Genomic DNA, 16811 nt, shown 5'->3' with positions numbered 1-16811 from the left:
CTGGCAGGAGATTGAAGGTACTCGGGCTCCAGAGATCCTGCCAGCCTCGGGCAGCCCACATATACGAGGGTCTGCTGCTTCCACCTGGGACTGGAGCACCGATGACCTGGACTTTGGTTTAGGGACCCTCCCACTGTCTCCATCTCTGCAGGTTGTTCAGAGATCTACAAGGACTTATGAACTCTTTAGTGGCTGAAGTGTCCTATGTGTAGGACGCACGGAGGGGTCCTGTGTGCAGGCAGTGGGGCATGACCAGAGGAGCTCTCCGGATGGGAGCACTGATTCCTTCCTGGCATCTGGGGACATCCCTAGGCTTCTGAGCTCTCCCCTTTGGCCAAGATGTCACCCCCATTCCCACAGCCTGCCCAATCCTATTCTTGTGGTGGCGCTGGCTGATTCCATGGGCAAGTGTGGCTTTGCAATGTCAAAAGTCCCTGCCTCACTGCTGATGGCTTGACCTCCCTAACCTGCTTCACCAATTCCATGCACGTATGTGGCAACTTTGGTAGGCTTGGCCGATGCAGCCAGCATCACAGCCTTGCCTCCCTTCCCCTCTGTGCACCTTCCTCTCTGTGCGCGGTGGTTGAGTAACTGTCCGCTGTTGCTTGAATGTCCCCCTGGCACACCCACCCTGTGGACATTTTTGTATTCCCCCTCCAATCTCTCCCTCTCCCCTTTGCCTTAACCTCTCTCTCACCCACTCCCTCTCTCTCTAGGCCCCCACCCCCCATCAAAGGAAGAGCTGGACCAAACAGCTCTCCTCTGACCACACATGTGGGAGTTTGTTAGGGTTGGTCCAAGAACTGTCTGTCCTTTCACGTCCAGACCCTTTTCCATGAGAGCAGTGGAAGAACAGCTTGTTTTGAGTTGGGGGAAGGGCAGGCCAGGGCTGCAGAAAAGCCACAATGTGGTTCCCAATCTTTCATGCCTCTTTCATCATGCTTTTCAACAGCATCCATGCCAACGGAAGGATTTTAATATACTTCTCAGTGCGTTGTGATTTATGAGTCATACAGAGCTTAGGTAGCCTGGGCAGGACTGTGAACCATCGTGGGCACCTGACCCATGGGGGGGGGGGCGTAGGTGCAGCTGAGGCAGGGAAGCTTCAATCAGCTGTGCACTGGCAGCCCCCCACCGACTAGGACTGTGTAATCCCATCTCTCACCAGTTAGCTCCACACCCCCACCCAGCCTTCAGGGAAAGGGAAAATTTCTCCATGTGTTTATCTGGGGGCATATGGCTCCGGGATCCAGTGTGTAGGGTGTACTCGGTGACTGGGACATGTGGACTGTAGTGTTGTTCAAGTGGTAGCAGCACTGGGACCTGGTGCTCAGAGGGCTTCTCTGCACTGTGAATGGCTCTAAGTGGCATTTCCTGCCCCAAGTCCCCCAGTTTCAACCTTCGTGCGTTGGTGTCCCTAGCCTGGGCTCATTGGACAGTTACCGTGGTCAGCACACTCACTCTCCCTGTGCCACCCTCCCCATCCTAGCACACCCGTCATGCCTGTCCTTGAGGACCCGAACATCAATGCTGGGGATGGAATTTGCTTGAACTGAGAGCTGTCCATGGAAGAGCTGGTGTGCTAGGACTGTGCTCCCAGCCCAGTCTACCCTGAGCCCGGACACTCTCCAGGATGTCGTGCAAATGAGGAAATGTCCTTGCCTTTCCTCCCACGCCCAAGCAGGCATGTCTCCTCCCTGGCCTCCTGGTACTGGACTTGGCACAACCGGTCACCTGCAGGCTGGTGGCCAAGCTCTTCCTACCTTGGGGCCTAGAACATTCTCCGCTCTCTGCCTTGGTGTCAACTTTAATGCCCTTTCTTGCTCAGCCCCCTTGCCTCTCTCCCAGCCTTCGCTACCACTTGTGTATGTGATCAGGGGCTATAGGCACTATGGCCTCTTAAGAGGCTGTGTCAGTGAGTGAATGGATGAATGAAGTGGGCCAAAAGGGGCACTATTAACCCTCTCCAGTGGAGCCCCCCAGGACAAGGCCTGCTCCCAAAATTTGGCGCTGAATGAAAGAACAACAAGGCCACAGCAGTACTTAATTCTGATCATTTTTCTTTAAAAACAAATATACCCTTGCATAAAAACAGAACTCCCCACCCCTAACCAGCTAAGTGTAACAGGTTAGCCATAAACACAAGAGAAAGAGACACTGAAGCCACACATATTACATGGTGGAGGTATTTGGGCTGGGCTGACAACAATGTCACAGTGACAGCGCTGATGTGGCTGGGAACACCAACAGGGGCACAAAGATAGCAAAAACATGCCGGAGAAGCCAGGCTGAAATGATCCTGCAAATAAATAAACATGGCACTGACAGCATCCTTTACGTTAAGTGAGACTTTAGGACAAATACAACAGCACAATACCTGAACAAATGCTTGCTGGTTACACCAGGGTTTGGTTAAAATAAAAAAAAAAAAAAAATTAATCCCACAAATGTGAGCACTTGTCAGTAGAGTGGTCAGAAAGAGTGAAGTCTCTGCCTCCCCAGATGCGAGCACGGCAGGGCTGTGTGGTGTCTGCAGGCAGGCAGGCCAGACTCCACACCTCGGGATGCAGCCCTGGACAGCCCCTGACTTCAGAGGGGGGTCCCTGGGCTGGGTTGAGTTGGGAGACATACCCCAAGAATCACAGGCTGGGCCCCCCAATCCACACTCAACAGGGGCCCCAGCCCAGGTGCTGGGGAGCCACACTTGAGCGTGCCTGACTGCTCCGCTTCCCTCCAGCCGGGCCTCAGCGTGGTCAGGGAGCCCTGGAGACCCAGTCTGCCCTCGTAGGGTGACACTGTCCCAATTCCCCATGACACACACTGGGTTCCCTGCCTGTCTGCAGGCTGCTGTAGCAGACCACTGTGGGGAGGCCACCGTAGTCTAGACAGAGCTACCTGGTTCCCCATATCCAGCAAGGCTGTATCTACCCTTCCAGAGCCAGAGCAGCAGCCGAAGTGCCCTTGCCCCCTGAGGGAGGAAGCCCACTGTGTGCTTAGACGCTGCTGGATCCTTGTGAAAATGCTGGTGGACGGTGCACCCCAGGCCACCTGTACGTGGAGCTGGAGTCAGTCCGAGGTCCAGGCTCTTGGATGTGCACAAACCCAACAGGCAGGCAGTACACTGGCTACTGCCCCCATCTGGTGATGAGGAAATTGAGAAAGTCTGCAATCAGATCTTCTGACTTCCTTGAGGATATTCTGCCTTCAGATGTTGAGCACCCCAGATAAGTGGAATACGGCCCCAAGAAGATGAAGTGCGTATGAGGAGGCTTCTGTGGGGATCTGTCCTCATGCATCAGAAGTCGTAGGATGGCACAGGTCCCCTGACCAGCTCTGCCTTCCTCTCGTTAGGGGGCGGAGGTAGGGGGAAGACCAGAGATCTGGGCAACTCTTTTTTAGCCTCAAGGCCCAGCCCAGGTGCCCAGAGTTACTTGTCAGGTTCCTCTGAGTTCACTGGCCCATGTGGGGGTCCTGGAGCACAGGGGAGTGGCAACAGGCCGGATGGGCCATTCGAAGCTCAGTTAGCTGAGCAATGAGGCCTGATGCTGGAGGGCTCAGCTCAACCTCTCCCTGGGGGAAGGGAAGTGGTGAGAGGCCAACGCAGAGTTCCTAGCGCCTAAGATGGGGGCCTCGAGGATAACCTGATCGTAGCTGATATTGCTCCTCAGAATGGCTTTTTGGACATAGTGACAGCTCAGAAAATCCAGCTGGTGTCTAGAAGCACTAGCTGGGCCTCAGTTGCCTCCATTGGGAAAAGCCCACAAGAGCCACAGGGACAAAAGGCTGTTACAGCACAGCCTCTCTGGAGAGGTGGGTAGGCATGCCGTGTGGGGAGTCAGACCCCTGGAGAGGCAGGGCGGCCTCCAGAACAGAGTGGGAGGAGTGAGGAAGGCTTGGCTCCATCTTCTGCTGATTAGAATTGAGTCTGGGATAGGCCATGTCGGTGGTGGGAGGGGATGATGGTGCCCGGCCAGGAGCTGGAAGCCAGCCCCAGGTAGCCTGCTGGGGTTGCCATTCAGCCATCAAGGCCAATTTTGTGGACTCTGGCCGGGGCTGCCGTAGGGGACCTGGATGAGAAGCCTGTCAGGGGTCTCAGTGTCTGCCTTCCTTGTGGCATCTGTTTCTAGATTTTGAGCCTGGAGTTCTGTCTGAGCGAACTAGAGTTGGCTCCCAAACTGGATGTAGAATACTTAGAGAGGCAGCATTACCTGCAGGCCAGGCCGGATGTGCTGCCCTCTGCCTGTGCACTGGAGAGGCCCAAATCCTCTTGTTTTTGTGCCTCTGCTCTGGCTGCCGAACAGGGCTGGAAGCACAAAGCCAGGAGCCCTATGGTGTCCTGAATGACCAGTGTCTAGCCCAGGAACTGGTCCTGTTCTGCACGGCCCGGCGAGAGCTCTGGGATCATCTAGATGCCCATGACCTCTACCAGGAGCTCCAGCAGCCACGAACACCAGGCAAGGAACCAGCTCTTCCTGTGGAGCTGGGGCCGAGTCAGAATCAGCCCACGTCCTCTGTTCTCCAATGAACCTCTGAAGTTGGCCATTTCACTGTGATTATCTCTTCCTTCTAGGGGTCAGGGAGGGGAGGGGTGGATTTATCTCGGGTCGTTAAGGCCGAAACATAAGCCCAGGGTTAGTTTTCCCAATTTCCTTATTTCTACTTACAAAAAAAAAAAAAAAAAAAAAAAGAAGTTAAGCACACGTCTGTTATTGCAAGTCTGCTGTCCACACAGCGAGGCCAGGTCTCGGCAGCTCTCTGGCAGCTGGACTGTTTGGTGTCAGAATCCCTCCTCCTGGGAAACTGTGCCTCAAGCTGGCACTGGGGGGTCCCCACCCAATGACAGGACCTGGTCCCCAAGGCACATCATGTTGCTGACAGTGTCAAGGGACAAAAGATTCCCTCTGCCTGCCCTCCTCCATTTCTTTAAAAAATAATCATCTTGGTGGTGTCACCTTGACCCAAAATTTAAGTTAAAAAAAAAAAAAATACAAATAAACAAAGGTGGGTGGGACAAGGACCTGACATGGCAAAAAGTCCACAGTCGATCAGAAGGCCCAACCTCTTCTCAGTTCAACTTTCGTGCCTCGCACTCTTGAGGAGGTATTGATACAAGTTCGTCTTCTGGGACTAAATTCGTACCAGTTTTCACAGTGGCCCCGGCACCGACCTGGTGGATGGATGGTGTGGGGGGCTCAGCTGAGCTGCCTGGATGACGGACCGCGTTGCTTTTTAGGTGGGTGAGCTGGTGTGAAATGATCTTTGTGTGTTTTCCATCTACCAGCTTCCCGGCTCTTCTCCCTTATGTCTCCTGGGGGACGACTTGCATGAGCTTCTGGCAAAGGATCGTTGTGGAAGCTACAGGGGATAGGGAGAACAGGGTTACTTGGGGGTCACACGATCATATGCCTGGATGACCAGAGGGCACCAGCATATGCCATGAATTGCAGCTTACCTAGCCTCTTTTTTTTTTTTTTGTATTTTTCTAAAGCTGGAAACGGGGAGAGACAGTCAGACAGACTCCCGCATGCGCCCGACCGGGATCCACCCGGCATGCCCACCAGGGGCGACGCTCTGCCCACCAGGGGGCGATGCTCTGCCCCTCCGGGGCATCCCTCTGCCCTGACCAGAGCCACTCTAACGCCTGGGGCAGAGGCCAAGGAGCCATCCCCAGCACCCGGGCCATCTTTGCTCCAATGGAGCCTTGGCTGCGGGAGGGGAAGAGAGAGACAGAGTGGAAGGGGGGGTGGGGTGGAGAAGCAAATGGGCGCTTCTCCTATGTGCCCTGGCCGGGAATCAAACCCGGGTACCCCGCACACCAGGCCGATGCTCTACCGCTGAGCCAACCGGCCAGGGCCTTACCTAGCCTCTTGACACCATGATTTTCTAGGTTGCAAGAGAAGCCAGGACTTCATGTGAAACCTCCCAGTGTATACACTGGGCCCAAGGGCCTCCCATCTGGTGGGTACCAACCTATACTCCAGGTTAGCAGCAGAAGAATGCTGTGCCTTTCCCAGTGATTTTGTAAGTCATCTGGGGTGGGGGGTGTAGCCAAGGAATCTGGCAACAGGCTGGGCACTTGCCCTGCCCCTCTCCCTATTTCAGAACCCTGGGATCATGGGAGCAATAATGGGATAAGAAGTCTCAATGCTGGGGGTCTGTTTGATGGGCCATTTCCATTTCTCCACACCTGGGTCCCCATCTGGCAGACCAGAAACAAGGTCGCCTATTACTGGATGACAGCCACATGCCTGCAGTCCTGCAGAGGGTGTGGAGCAGGCAGATGTGTGCAAGGGACCCAGATGGACAATCTGTGAGGGGTGATTTCAGGACAGAGGGTCCTGCGTTAGGGCCTGGGTGTGTTCTGCAAGATGATTAATAAGGAGCCTAGTCTGGGCTGGAGCAAAGGTTTGCTGAAATGACTGAAGGTGTCTTAGTCACCAGGCAGGTACCAATCAGAATTCAGAGACAGCCATCCTGGGAATCTTACAAGCCATCAGGACATGCAAACACCAATGACTTTTCCAGGAGCTGGCCTCAGTACAGGCTCCTAACTTGGCTTGTCAACTGGCCCTGTGACCACAGCGCAGAGATCCTGTTTTCTCCTTCTCTGCCTTTCTAGGTCAACCTCTGTGTTTAAGCTGGCAACAGGCACTGGGATTTTGTTACTTGGCAAAAGCTGCCTGGTTTTCTGGAATCCCTTGTTCTGAGATTAGCTGGTGCCAAGCTGAGTGTCTTATCCCTGAAATACGTGGTCCAGACGTCACCACTAGACACACCAAGTGCCTGAGCCCTTGGTCAGCGCCGCAAACCCCTCCCCCCACCCCTGGCTGCGGGATTAGAGGAGACAGCAGACCACCTGCCCTGGGATGGGGTGCTGTGGACTCTAGGCTGGGATGGAGAGGCCCTGGCTGCCTGGCTGCACTGGGGACATACTCACAAATGGCCTTGAGGAGACACCTGGGCTTGTTTTTCCACCAGACCCCAAGGAAGTAGACGGGCAGGCCGCTGAGGATTATGGCAAAGCCAATGCCACACTCCTTAGGGGTCTTCCAGAAGGAGACGGCGATCAGGAACAGGCAGGCCAGGATGAAGAACACGGGGAGTGCCAGGTTCACCTGGGGAAGAGGGCGGAGCGTTGGGCAGTCGGTGTCTACAGCTCCCTTTCCACACCTCCCATGTTGTCATCACAAGTCCCGTCCACCCCACTGACAGCGCAGTGTCCCCATCGCCCTCCTGCTCTTCGTGGAGCCACCTTCGCCTTCCGCGGGACCTCACAGAGCACAGCCTCCAAGCCCATTCCTCCCGCTTGGTCCAAGAATGGCTGACCTCCCAGGCCCTCACTCATGCCTGTCTCTCTCTCCCAGCGTTTACTAGGATATGACCTATACCAGTCTTCTCTGAGTTGGCCTCCCAAGGGGCTGGGGTCTCTGGAAAACTGAAAGCTTCCCTATTCTCCATTTACTCAGCACAAGGTGCTAGGCAGTCATTACCTAAAGCACAGACAGGGCTAATACTAAATACAAACAGCCAGGTGGTTCCCTTGAGGTTTCCCAAGGTCCGGAAGGTCAACTTTGCTGGTTCTCACATCACAGGGAAGGAACGCTGGCCCCGTACCTACCAACAGTCACTTAAGGTGGGGGCACTTCTAGAAAGACTACTGCCACCCACTAATAAGTGAGGGGCACCTGCCTTCTCAGAGAGTCTTTGTGGGCAGGCTGTAGTCTGGACAGCTACAGGCGGACAGGCCGAGCCACAGGGTTCAAGGCAGACCAGCCACAGAGGTGTCCCCAGCCCAGTCCAGACTGGCTATAAGAACCTGTCCTGCTTCTGCATCTGTCCACACACTGGCAAGAGGACACGGGGAGATGAAGGGTGAGCGAGGGTCCCACCCAGTCACTGCACACTGCATGCCCTTCCCCAGCCCAGGTTAACAGTGAAACAAAGCCCACCAGGTGCCCAGGATAACAAGGGCACAAGAGTCCACCACAGGCACAGGCTGACAGTCCAGAACCCACCACAGATCCAGGTGAGATGGAGACAGAGCCCACCAGGTGCCCAGGATAACAAGGGCACAAGAGTCCACCACAGGCACAGGCTGACAGTCCAGAACCCACCACAGATCCAGGTGAGATGGAGACAGAGCCCACCAGGTGTCCAGGATAACATGGGGACAGAGTCCACCACAGATCCAGGTGAGATGGAGACAGAGCCCACCAGGTGTCCAGGATAACATGGGGACAGAGTCCACCACAGGCACAGGCTGACAGTACAGAACCCACCACAGATCCAGGTGAGATGGAGAGAGAGCCCACCAGGTGCCCAGGATAACATGGGGACAGAGTCCACCACAAGTAGGGAGAAAGGTGGTCCAGGGCACTAAGGTTGCCCTGCTACCCCAGGAGAACTTCAAGGCAGGGGACAGGACCTTCTGGCCTTTGTGGGATGCTGGGTGGAGAAGACGGGGATGTGGCCCAGGGACAAATGTCAGATGTGAGGGCCAAGTGCCACTGGGGACTGGATAAAGGACAAGAGCCACCAGCTAGTGGCTGTCATGAGTTTCTCTACTCCCCCTAAATGAATCACAGCTGACGTGCTCACTAGACTTCTTCAGCAGAGCGTGGTCTTCACCAGCCCTCCTTTTTGGAGAAACAAGTTCACCCTTAGGCAACTGGTTCCCAATACTAAATTAATGAGGAGAGGTGCATTCACCTGAGGCCAGGCTCAGCCGGCATAGTTCTCCTGGGCAGCTGAGGCTGGGGCAGTTGCAGCGGGAAGTCTAATGCTAGAACTCGACTCAGTGAGGCAGGGCCAGTCTTGGCTGTGACCACATCCTACAGGTTCAGAAGTTACTTCCCACCCACCCTCTATGATCACCCCCTCCCACCCCAGGCAGCACCCTGTGAACACACATGACCCCCATGTCTCTGCCCACATGCATCTTCTTAGAACCACCCAGCTGTCCTGGTCAGCTGCCCCCAGGCCAGTGAGGCCCCTCGCCCTGCCTGCCACCACAGTGCTCATCTCCTGCGCCCCGGGCACTACAGGTCTCTTTTTTCTTTTTTACAGGGACAGAGAGAGAGAGAGAGAGAGAGTCAGAGAGAGGGATAGATAGGGACAGGAGAGAGATGAGAAGCATCAGTTTTTCTTTGCGACACCTTATTTGTTCATTGATTGCTTTCTCATATGTGCCTTGACCACAGGCCTTCAGCAGACCGAGTAACCCCTTGCTGGAGCCAGCGATCTTGGGTCCAAGCTGGTGAGCTTTTTGCTCAAACCAGATGAATCCGTGCTCAAGCTGGCGACCTCGGGATCTCGAACCTGGTTCCTCCGCATCCCAGTCCGACGCTCTATCCACTGCGCCACCGCCTGGTCAGGCTGCAGGTTTCTTATTTATTGCTTCTCCCTCTTGTTAGGATATAAGCTCTAGGAGGGCAGGATTTAGGGATGCCTATATATATTTTTCTTTTTATTCTGTGAGAAGACTCCCGTATGTGCCCCAATCAGGATCCACCCAGCAAGCCCTTTAGAGGGTGATGCATCTGGGGCTGTTGCTCCCTTGCTCAGCAACCGAGCTCTCCTTAGTGCCTGAGGCAGAGGCCATGGAGCCATTCTTAGTGCCCAGGGCCAACTCACTCCAATTGGGCAATGGCTGCAGGAGGTAAAGGGGGGGGGGGAGAAGAGTGAGAGGGGTAAGGGTGGAGAAGCAGGTGGGTACTTCTCCTGTGTGCTCTGGCAGGTAATCAAACCCAGGACATCCACACGCTAAGCTGATACTCTACCACTGAGCAAACCGGCCAGGGCCAGGCCAGGGGTGTCTATTTTGTCATTTGATGAACCCCAGCACGTGGCATCACCTTCTTGACAGGCACTCAAGAGGTTCCCAATAAACAGTCACCAACAGAGCTAATCAGCCTCTATGTTTGCTGAGTTTAGAAACACAATCACATTTTGTCTTGGTGGATTCTCACCAGAACCCTCTACAGGAGGCATCCTGACCCCCTGTTCAGAGGGCAGATGGCAACTTGAAAAGGGATGGAGGCCTGCCCAGGCACGAGCCAGAGGGGCAGAGCTAAGAAGCTATGCAGAGCTGGCTGTCCACCCAGGACCCCCAGTGACTCTTAGACCCTGTTTCTCCAGTGCACGATCCACCGATGCCCCAACCAGCCCTAAGCATCCGCCGGGCCTGGGCTGCCTAGGATGCTGGGCCCTCACCTTGATGGGCCGCTCTAGCTTAGGCTTCTTGTAGCGGAGCCACAGCATCCCGATGATGGCCAGGGCCACACAGAGCCAGTTGAAGAAGCTGAAGAAGTTGATGACAGAGAAGATGTCGTTGGAGAAGGCATACAGCAGGGTCATGATGCACTGCAAGCAGAGAGATGGCACCGTGTGAACCTTCGCAGGGCCTGTGCCGGAGCTGGGGACAGGAGAGCCCCAGACAACACAGGCCACCCCGACGTCGGGATGTCTGGGGGGCAGGGGTGACAGCACTTGAGCACTCTTGCTTTAATGGAAGACCTAGTTTGAGTAACACTCAAGATCTCAGAAAATAAAGGCCCCTCTGAGAGTGGGAAGGAAACAAATGCCTAAACCCAACACTCACTGCAGCAATATTCACAAGAGCAATGGCAGGGTGCTAACCTTAGTACCCATCACGGGGCTCATTTACACTGCAGCAATATTCACAAGAGCAATGGCAGGGTGCTAACCCAAGTACCCATCACGGGGCTCATTTAAACTGCAGCAATATTCACAAGAGCAATGGCAGGGTGCTAACCTAAGTACCCATCACGGGGCTCATTTACACTGCAGCAATATTCACAAGAGCAATGGCAGGGTGCTAACCTAAGTACCCATCACGGGGCTCATTTACACTGCAGCAATATTCACAAGAGCAATGGCAGGGTGCTAACCCAAGTACCCATCACGGGGCTCATTTACACTGCAGCAATATTCACAGGAGCAATGGCAGGGTGCTAACCCAAGTACCCATCACTGGGCTCATTTACACTGCAGCAATATTCACAAGAGCAATGGCAGGGTGCTAACCCAAGTACCTATCACGGGGCTCATTTACACTGCAGCAATATTCACAAGAGCAATGGCAGGGTGCTAACCCAAGTACCCATCACGGGGCTCATTTACACTGCAGCAATATTCACAAGAGCAATGGCAGGGTGCTAACCCAAGTACCCATCACGGGGCTCATTTACACTGCAGCAATATTCACAAGAGGATTGGCAGGGTGCTAACCTTAGTACCCATCACGGGGCTCATTTACACTGCAGCAATATTCACAAGAGCAATGGCAGGGTGCTAACCCAAGTACCCATCACGGGGCTCATTTACACTGCAGCAATATTCACAAGAGCAATGGCAGGGTGCTAACCCAAGTACCCATCACGGGGCTCATTTAAACCAGCCACAGACACCCAGGTCACTAGACACCACACAGGTTTCAAAACTGAGCTCGAGTTCTGCATGGTTTTAATCATGTCCCAGTAGCATCTGGTACTTCTCCCTTCAAGAGGTAGAGACTCGCCCTCTCTCCTTGAGTGGGGTTATATTTTCTGACTCACTCCGAACAAACAGAATGAGACAGGAATGATAAGTGTAACTCCTGAGGTGAGGTCATAAAAAACATGGTGGTTTCTCCTGGCTATTCTTCCTGGGCCCCTCATACTGGGGGCAGCCAGCTGCTTTGTCATGGGGACGCTCACGCAGCCCTGGGGACAAGCACATGTCCTGAGGAACTGAGGCCTCCTTCCTGCAGCCGTGGGAGGGGCCATCCTGGCTCCTCCAGCCCTGGCCAAGCCTTCCGATGGGACGGCAGCCTCGACCACCATCTTGTTATCATCTCATGAGGGACCTTGAACCAGGGCCACCAGGCTAAGTGGCCCCGAGTTCCTGACCAAGAATGCTTTCTGTCTAGGCCACTAAGTTTTGGGTTATTTGTTACATAGCAATAGAGAACTAATAAAATTGTGTGTACTGGGCATGGAAAGGTATAAGACAACCTTAAGAAAAATGCACATCTGCTATCATATCCCAGGGCTGTGGAGAGGCACGGAGCACACGGAGCTGCCTATAAACTGGCTCCCTTGGGGAACTGGGCTTCTGCTTCACACATGCTGGACTGTTTGAAGTTTTTAAAAAATAACTACCGTGTATTATTTTTGGAATTAAAACTGAAAAAAAAAAACCCCCCAAAACAACAAAAACCGAATCCAATGCCCTTTGTTGTTTGGTGGGGCATGCAGAGAAGGGCACAATACAAGGAAGCTCTGTTTACATGTCTGCCTCTTGGGCTCAGTGCTGGTCTGCTGTGCAGGTGATGGCAGGGAAAGCTGGGAGGGCGTTGTGCAGCCTCACCCCCCACCCCTGCTTCTGCTGGGGAGCCCCCAAGACGACCTCTGAGGGACAACCCAGTCTCGCACTTCTCTGCTCCCCATCTTCCTGGAGAAGGAGGGCGTCGAAGGGGGCTGCTGGCTTACCGTGAACAGGAGGGAGGGCATGGGCGTCAGGAGCTGTGGGTGGATCATGGAGAGTACAGAGGGCAGGTGGCCCTCCCTGGACCCCACAAAGAACAGCCTGTGGACAGAAAAACGGGTGGTCAGCCTCATCCTCAATCAATCCAGGCAGGGCGGGGAGCAGAGAGTGCTTGTGCCCAAGGGTTGCACGCTCCCTGATGGGGGCCTCTTGGTGTCCCTGACAGACTCAGCTGGCAATGGGGAAAACTCGGGCCCTTGCTCACCGCCAGTCCCCCAGACCCCCAACCTGGGCAGGGTGCACAATGAACCCATGGAAGAGTCTAGAAGGGCACAGCAGTTGTGTCACCTCTGAGTAGGAGAGTGTCCATGCTGCCTTTATTTTTGTAATACTTGAATGTTTTGACAGCTATATATTACTCAATGTAACAAAAAAACTCCATGACTTCTAAAGCTCACATTAAAAAGCAGCACGCAGCCGGGCCTGTGGTGGTGCAAAGGATAAGGCATTGATTTGGAATGCTCTGGTTGCCGGTTTGAAACCCTGGTCTTGCTCGGTCAAGGCACATACGAGAAGCAACTACTAGGAGTTGATGCTTCCTGCTCCCTCCCTTCTCACTCTTTCTCCTCTGAAATCAATGCAGCACTGGCCCCGGATCAGCCTCCCTGATGGGCCTGCCCCGGTTCCCACAGAGCCCAAGTGTGGGAGGGTGGTCCTGGGAGGGCTCACCTGGAGGACGTGAAGAGGGACCCGTTGACAGAACCGAAGCAGGACAGGCCCACAAAAACGGGGATGATCCAGGACATGACACCCAGGTGATAGTTCCCGAAGTCCTAGACACAGGTCAAGCAGGAGTGAGTCCATGCCCCATGACAGCCAGCAGGCAGCCCCATCTTCACCACTCGGACGGTGGCCGTCCTGCCAGCCCAGCTCCACCTACTTGTCAGCATGCCCTCTCAAACACTCCTTCTGAGAATTCTGCACCTGAGTGACTCCTCCGGGTCTGGATTATGGGCAGCTGTCCCAGGGACAGTCTTTACAACAGCACTTACTCTTCACCTCCACATGCTGGCCCTTTCCTTGGGCACTCCTCACCCGGGTATTACACAGGGTGACCTGGTGCCTGGTCCTCCCCTTCCACATGACTGCTCCACAAGGGAACACTGCTTCGTCTCTGGCTGGGTCCCCACTGCCCGACCCAGAGCAGGGCTCAGTGAATATTTGTTCAGACGATGGAATGAGTGGTTGTCAACCCTCAGCTGCTGAAGTTGGTGGTGAGGACACTATGGGAAGTGAGCCTATAGGATACCCGCTGGTCTACTCAGAATGTCTCTACTTAGTTTGGGAGGCTGACAAGGTGCTCGGCCACTGCCATCGTGAGGCCTGGGGACGCTGCTCTCCCTCCTCTGAACTCAGTGTCCAGAATGCCCACCAGGGGTGGCTCAGGATATGTGTTGTGTGGGCAGTGGGTGGGAGAAGGCCCCTCAGCCTTTCATCTCTGCTCCGGGTGGCAGACCTCACCCACGGCACTGGACCTTCCAAGTCACCATAATGGTCTCACCCCCTCCGTACTTGACTTTAAAAATGAAGGACGTGCCCTGGCTGGTTGGCTCAGTGGTAGAGCGTCGGCCTGGTGTGCAGGAGTCCCAGGTTCAATTCCCAGCCAGGGCACACAGGAGAAGCGCCCATCTGTTTCTCCACCCCTCCCCCTCTCCTTCCTCTCTGTCTCTCTCTTCCCCTCCTGCAGCCAAGGCTCCATTGGAGCAAAGTTGGCCCCGCGCTGAGGATGGCCCTGTGGCCTCTGCCTCAGGCGCTAGAATGGCTCTGGATACAACAGAGCAACGCCCCAGATGGGCAGAGCATCGCCCCCTGGTGGGCATGCCGGGTGGGTCCCAGTCAGGCACATGCGGGAGTCTGTCTGACTGCCTCCCTGTTCCCAACTTCAGAAAAATACAAAAAAAAAAAAAAAAAAAAAAAAAAGACTGACACTGAAGGACCACTGTAGACATGTTGATTTAACACTGGCCCAGAGTGTGGCCTGGGCATTAGTACTTTTAAAGCCCCCTGTGATTCTCACAAGCAGTCAGGGTCGAGGACCAGCACCTTACATTTTCTGGTGGGCTTGGCAGACTACAGCTCAACCCTCTGCTCAGAAGCGTGGTTTGAAGAGGGTCCTGGCCTGCTCTATATCACAGGCTGAGGCAACAGGGCTGGCCCTGGTCTCTCAGCAACGTGGGCAGACACTGGCAGGTGGTATCTTACCACGGCCACAGCCTCTGATGTCAGCATCTGCTCGGTGGACAGCGTGGTGAAGTAGGCAAGGTTTGTCAGCACGTATACCAGGGTGACAATGGGGAGGGAGATGATGATGGCGAGGGGCAGGTTTCTGGAAGGAATGAAAGGGCACATCATCAAAGTGCAGCCCCTGATGGAACCAGCCCAGATGGCTAACACACAGGGGCCTGGTCCTGAGCCTCACAGTGTAGGGAGAGTGGTGAGCAGACAGCATGTTACTAGCACTGGTCACTAGCACGAGTCACCAGCTGGTGACTGAGGTTGGGCAGCTACATGAACCTGGGATAGTCCTTATATCCTGGTGGCCTCAGCTACCCATCAAATGGGCATTTCTGCTTATTCTGAGGAGGAATCTTGTTCAAGATCACATAGCCACTGTGTGACCAGTTTGAGGTAAAAAAGACAGCGTGCCCTCACCCCAGCATGATCCTAACCGTAAGGCCCTCCCTCCCAAAAGGCCCTCCCTCCCGAAAGGCCCTGTACCGCTTTCAACTGAGACTTGCTGGGCCCAGGGGCGGGTTCTTAGGCAGAACCGGTTTCTTCCTTCTCTCATATTAAAATAACAAAAAGAAATGGCTCTGTTGCCCTGGCCGGATGGCTCAGTTGGTCGGAGGATCATCCTGATACAGAGAGAGAGGCTGCCGGTTCAATTCCCGGTCAGGGAAACAGATCAATCTCCCTGTCTTTCCCTCTCTCTAAAATCAATACATTTTAAAAATAAACAAACAAATAAATAATAAGAAATGTCACACATGTACCTGTAGGGGTTGATCATCTCCTCCGTGACAAAATTCAAGTAATTCCTAGAATTTAGAGAGCAGAGTTTAAGTCACTGAAGAAAAAACCCCAGATTCCATGGGGGGCCCCTTCTGGCTGCTCTGAGCCAGTGAAGAGGAGACTCCTTGCCCACCACAGGGGGCCCCTCTAGGTTGAGCAGCTGGGAGCAAGGGCGTGGGTCCGTTCCCGTGATTCTAGCAGGCCCACCCCCCCCCACCCCAGTCAGTGGGCCCTGTCCTTGCTCTGACCTGCCTTCCAGCACCTTCACTACCCACCCGCCAGCCATTCTTGTGGCCCAGTATAACCCGGCTTGAGAGCAGGGCCACAGTTAGGGACCAACATCACAGGAAATGTGTGTGTGTGGAGGGGGGAAGGTGCTGGCAGGCAGAGGCCAAGCCCAGCCTTTAGAACTCAAAGCTCCACAGCCCTCGGGAAAGGCTTATCTACAGGGCTGCGTCTCAGGAGCCCAGACACAGTGGAGAGCAGCACCCGGGCTGCGTGGGGCTTGAGCAGCTCTGAGAGGGTTTCCTGCCCCTCTCTAAAACCGCCCATGGGTGATCGAGAGATTCGGATTTCTGGACACCTCAGGGCCTGCCCTGGGTATGTCCCAAGGCCCAGAGACCCAGACGTTCTGGAACGTACCATCCCCCATAGGCAAAGAGGCCACTGTACAACGCCAACACAATGTTCCCCACGTCCAGACTGGTGCCTTCAAATGATAACTTGGGATCCAGATTGGAGACATCGCCTAGCAAAGGCCAAAGAGACAGAAAGGAATGCGGAGTTAGAGTGCTGCAGGTCATGTCACAAGTTCCAGAAAATACCCAGAGAAAAATACAGTGACATACAAAAACAGCAGAGTGAAAGCTTTCCACTGTGACAAATTAAATGCACCTGCTCAGCCACCAACACACACATTTGTGACTTGCCCTGGGGGCCAGGAGCACAGGCAAGGTGGGCACAATCCTGTCATGACCTGGGAGAATGTGGCCTTGAAGCAGACCCCAGTCTACGAGAGGGGGCATAGCTGCTCTGCGGACCCTTGGCCATTCCGAGTGCCAGCAGCTTGGGCAGATGCAGAGACTGTCTGCGTCCCCGAGGGGTGCAGTTCAGGAGAGAGGCGCTGATCAGCTCAGTCACCCCAGAGCATGGTCCCCGCAGACCCTGTGAGGTGAGCCTGAGCCACAGGTCCAGGGCGCCCAGGTTTGAGTATCACTCTAGTCCTTTGTGCCCAGAGAATTGAGTTACTAAAC

The 16811-nt window shown here is 54.6% G+C and overlaps 1 protein-coding gene across 1 annotated transcript in view; it reads right to left on the bottom strand.

Moving 5' to 3' along the window:
• Positions 1 to 2043: 2043 nt before the first annotated feature.
• SLC7A5 (solute carrier family 7 member 5) overlaps positions 2044 to 16811 on the bottom strand; it is a 45817-nt gene continuing 31049 nt past the window's right edge. Inside the window, exons 3-10 of the mRNA XM_066348411.1 lie at positions 16201 to 16306; positions 15540 to 15584; positions 14749 to 14872; positions 13216 to 13319; positions 12492 to 12588; positions 10213 to 10362; positions 6938 to 7115; positions 2044 to 5355 (exon numbers count right to left, since the gene is read on the bottom strand). Coding sequence (XP_066204508.1) covers positions 5300 to 5355; positions 6938 to 7115; positions 10213 to 10362; positions 12492 to 12588; positions 13216 to 13319; positions 14749 to 14872; positions 15540 to 15584; positions 16201 to 16306 — 860 coding nt within the window. The 3' untranslated portion in view covers positions 2044 to 5299. The remainder of the gene's footprint in view (positions 5356 to 6937; positions 7116 to 10212; positions 10363 to 12491; positions 12589 to 13215; positions 13320 to 14748; positions 14873 to 15539; positions 15585 to 16200; positions 16307 to 16811) is intronic.

Source organism: Saccopteryx leptura, chromosome 9, assembly GCF_036850995.1.
Source record: "Saccopteryx leptura isolate mSacLep1 chromosome 9, mSacLep1_pri_phased_curated, whole genome shotgun sequence".
NCBI lineage: Eukaryota > Metazoa > Chordata > Mammalia > Chiroptera > Emballonuridae > Saccopteryx > Saccopteryx leptura.
The sequence above is the reverse complement of the archived record's forward strand: the minus strand, read 5'-3'. Positions and strand labels throughout refer to the sequence as shown.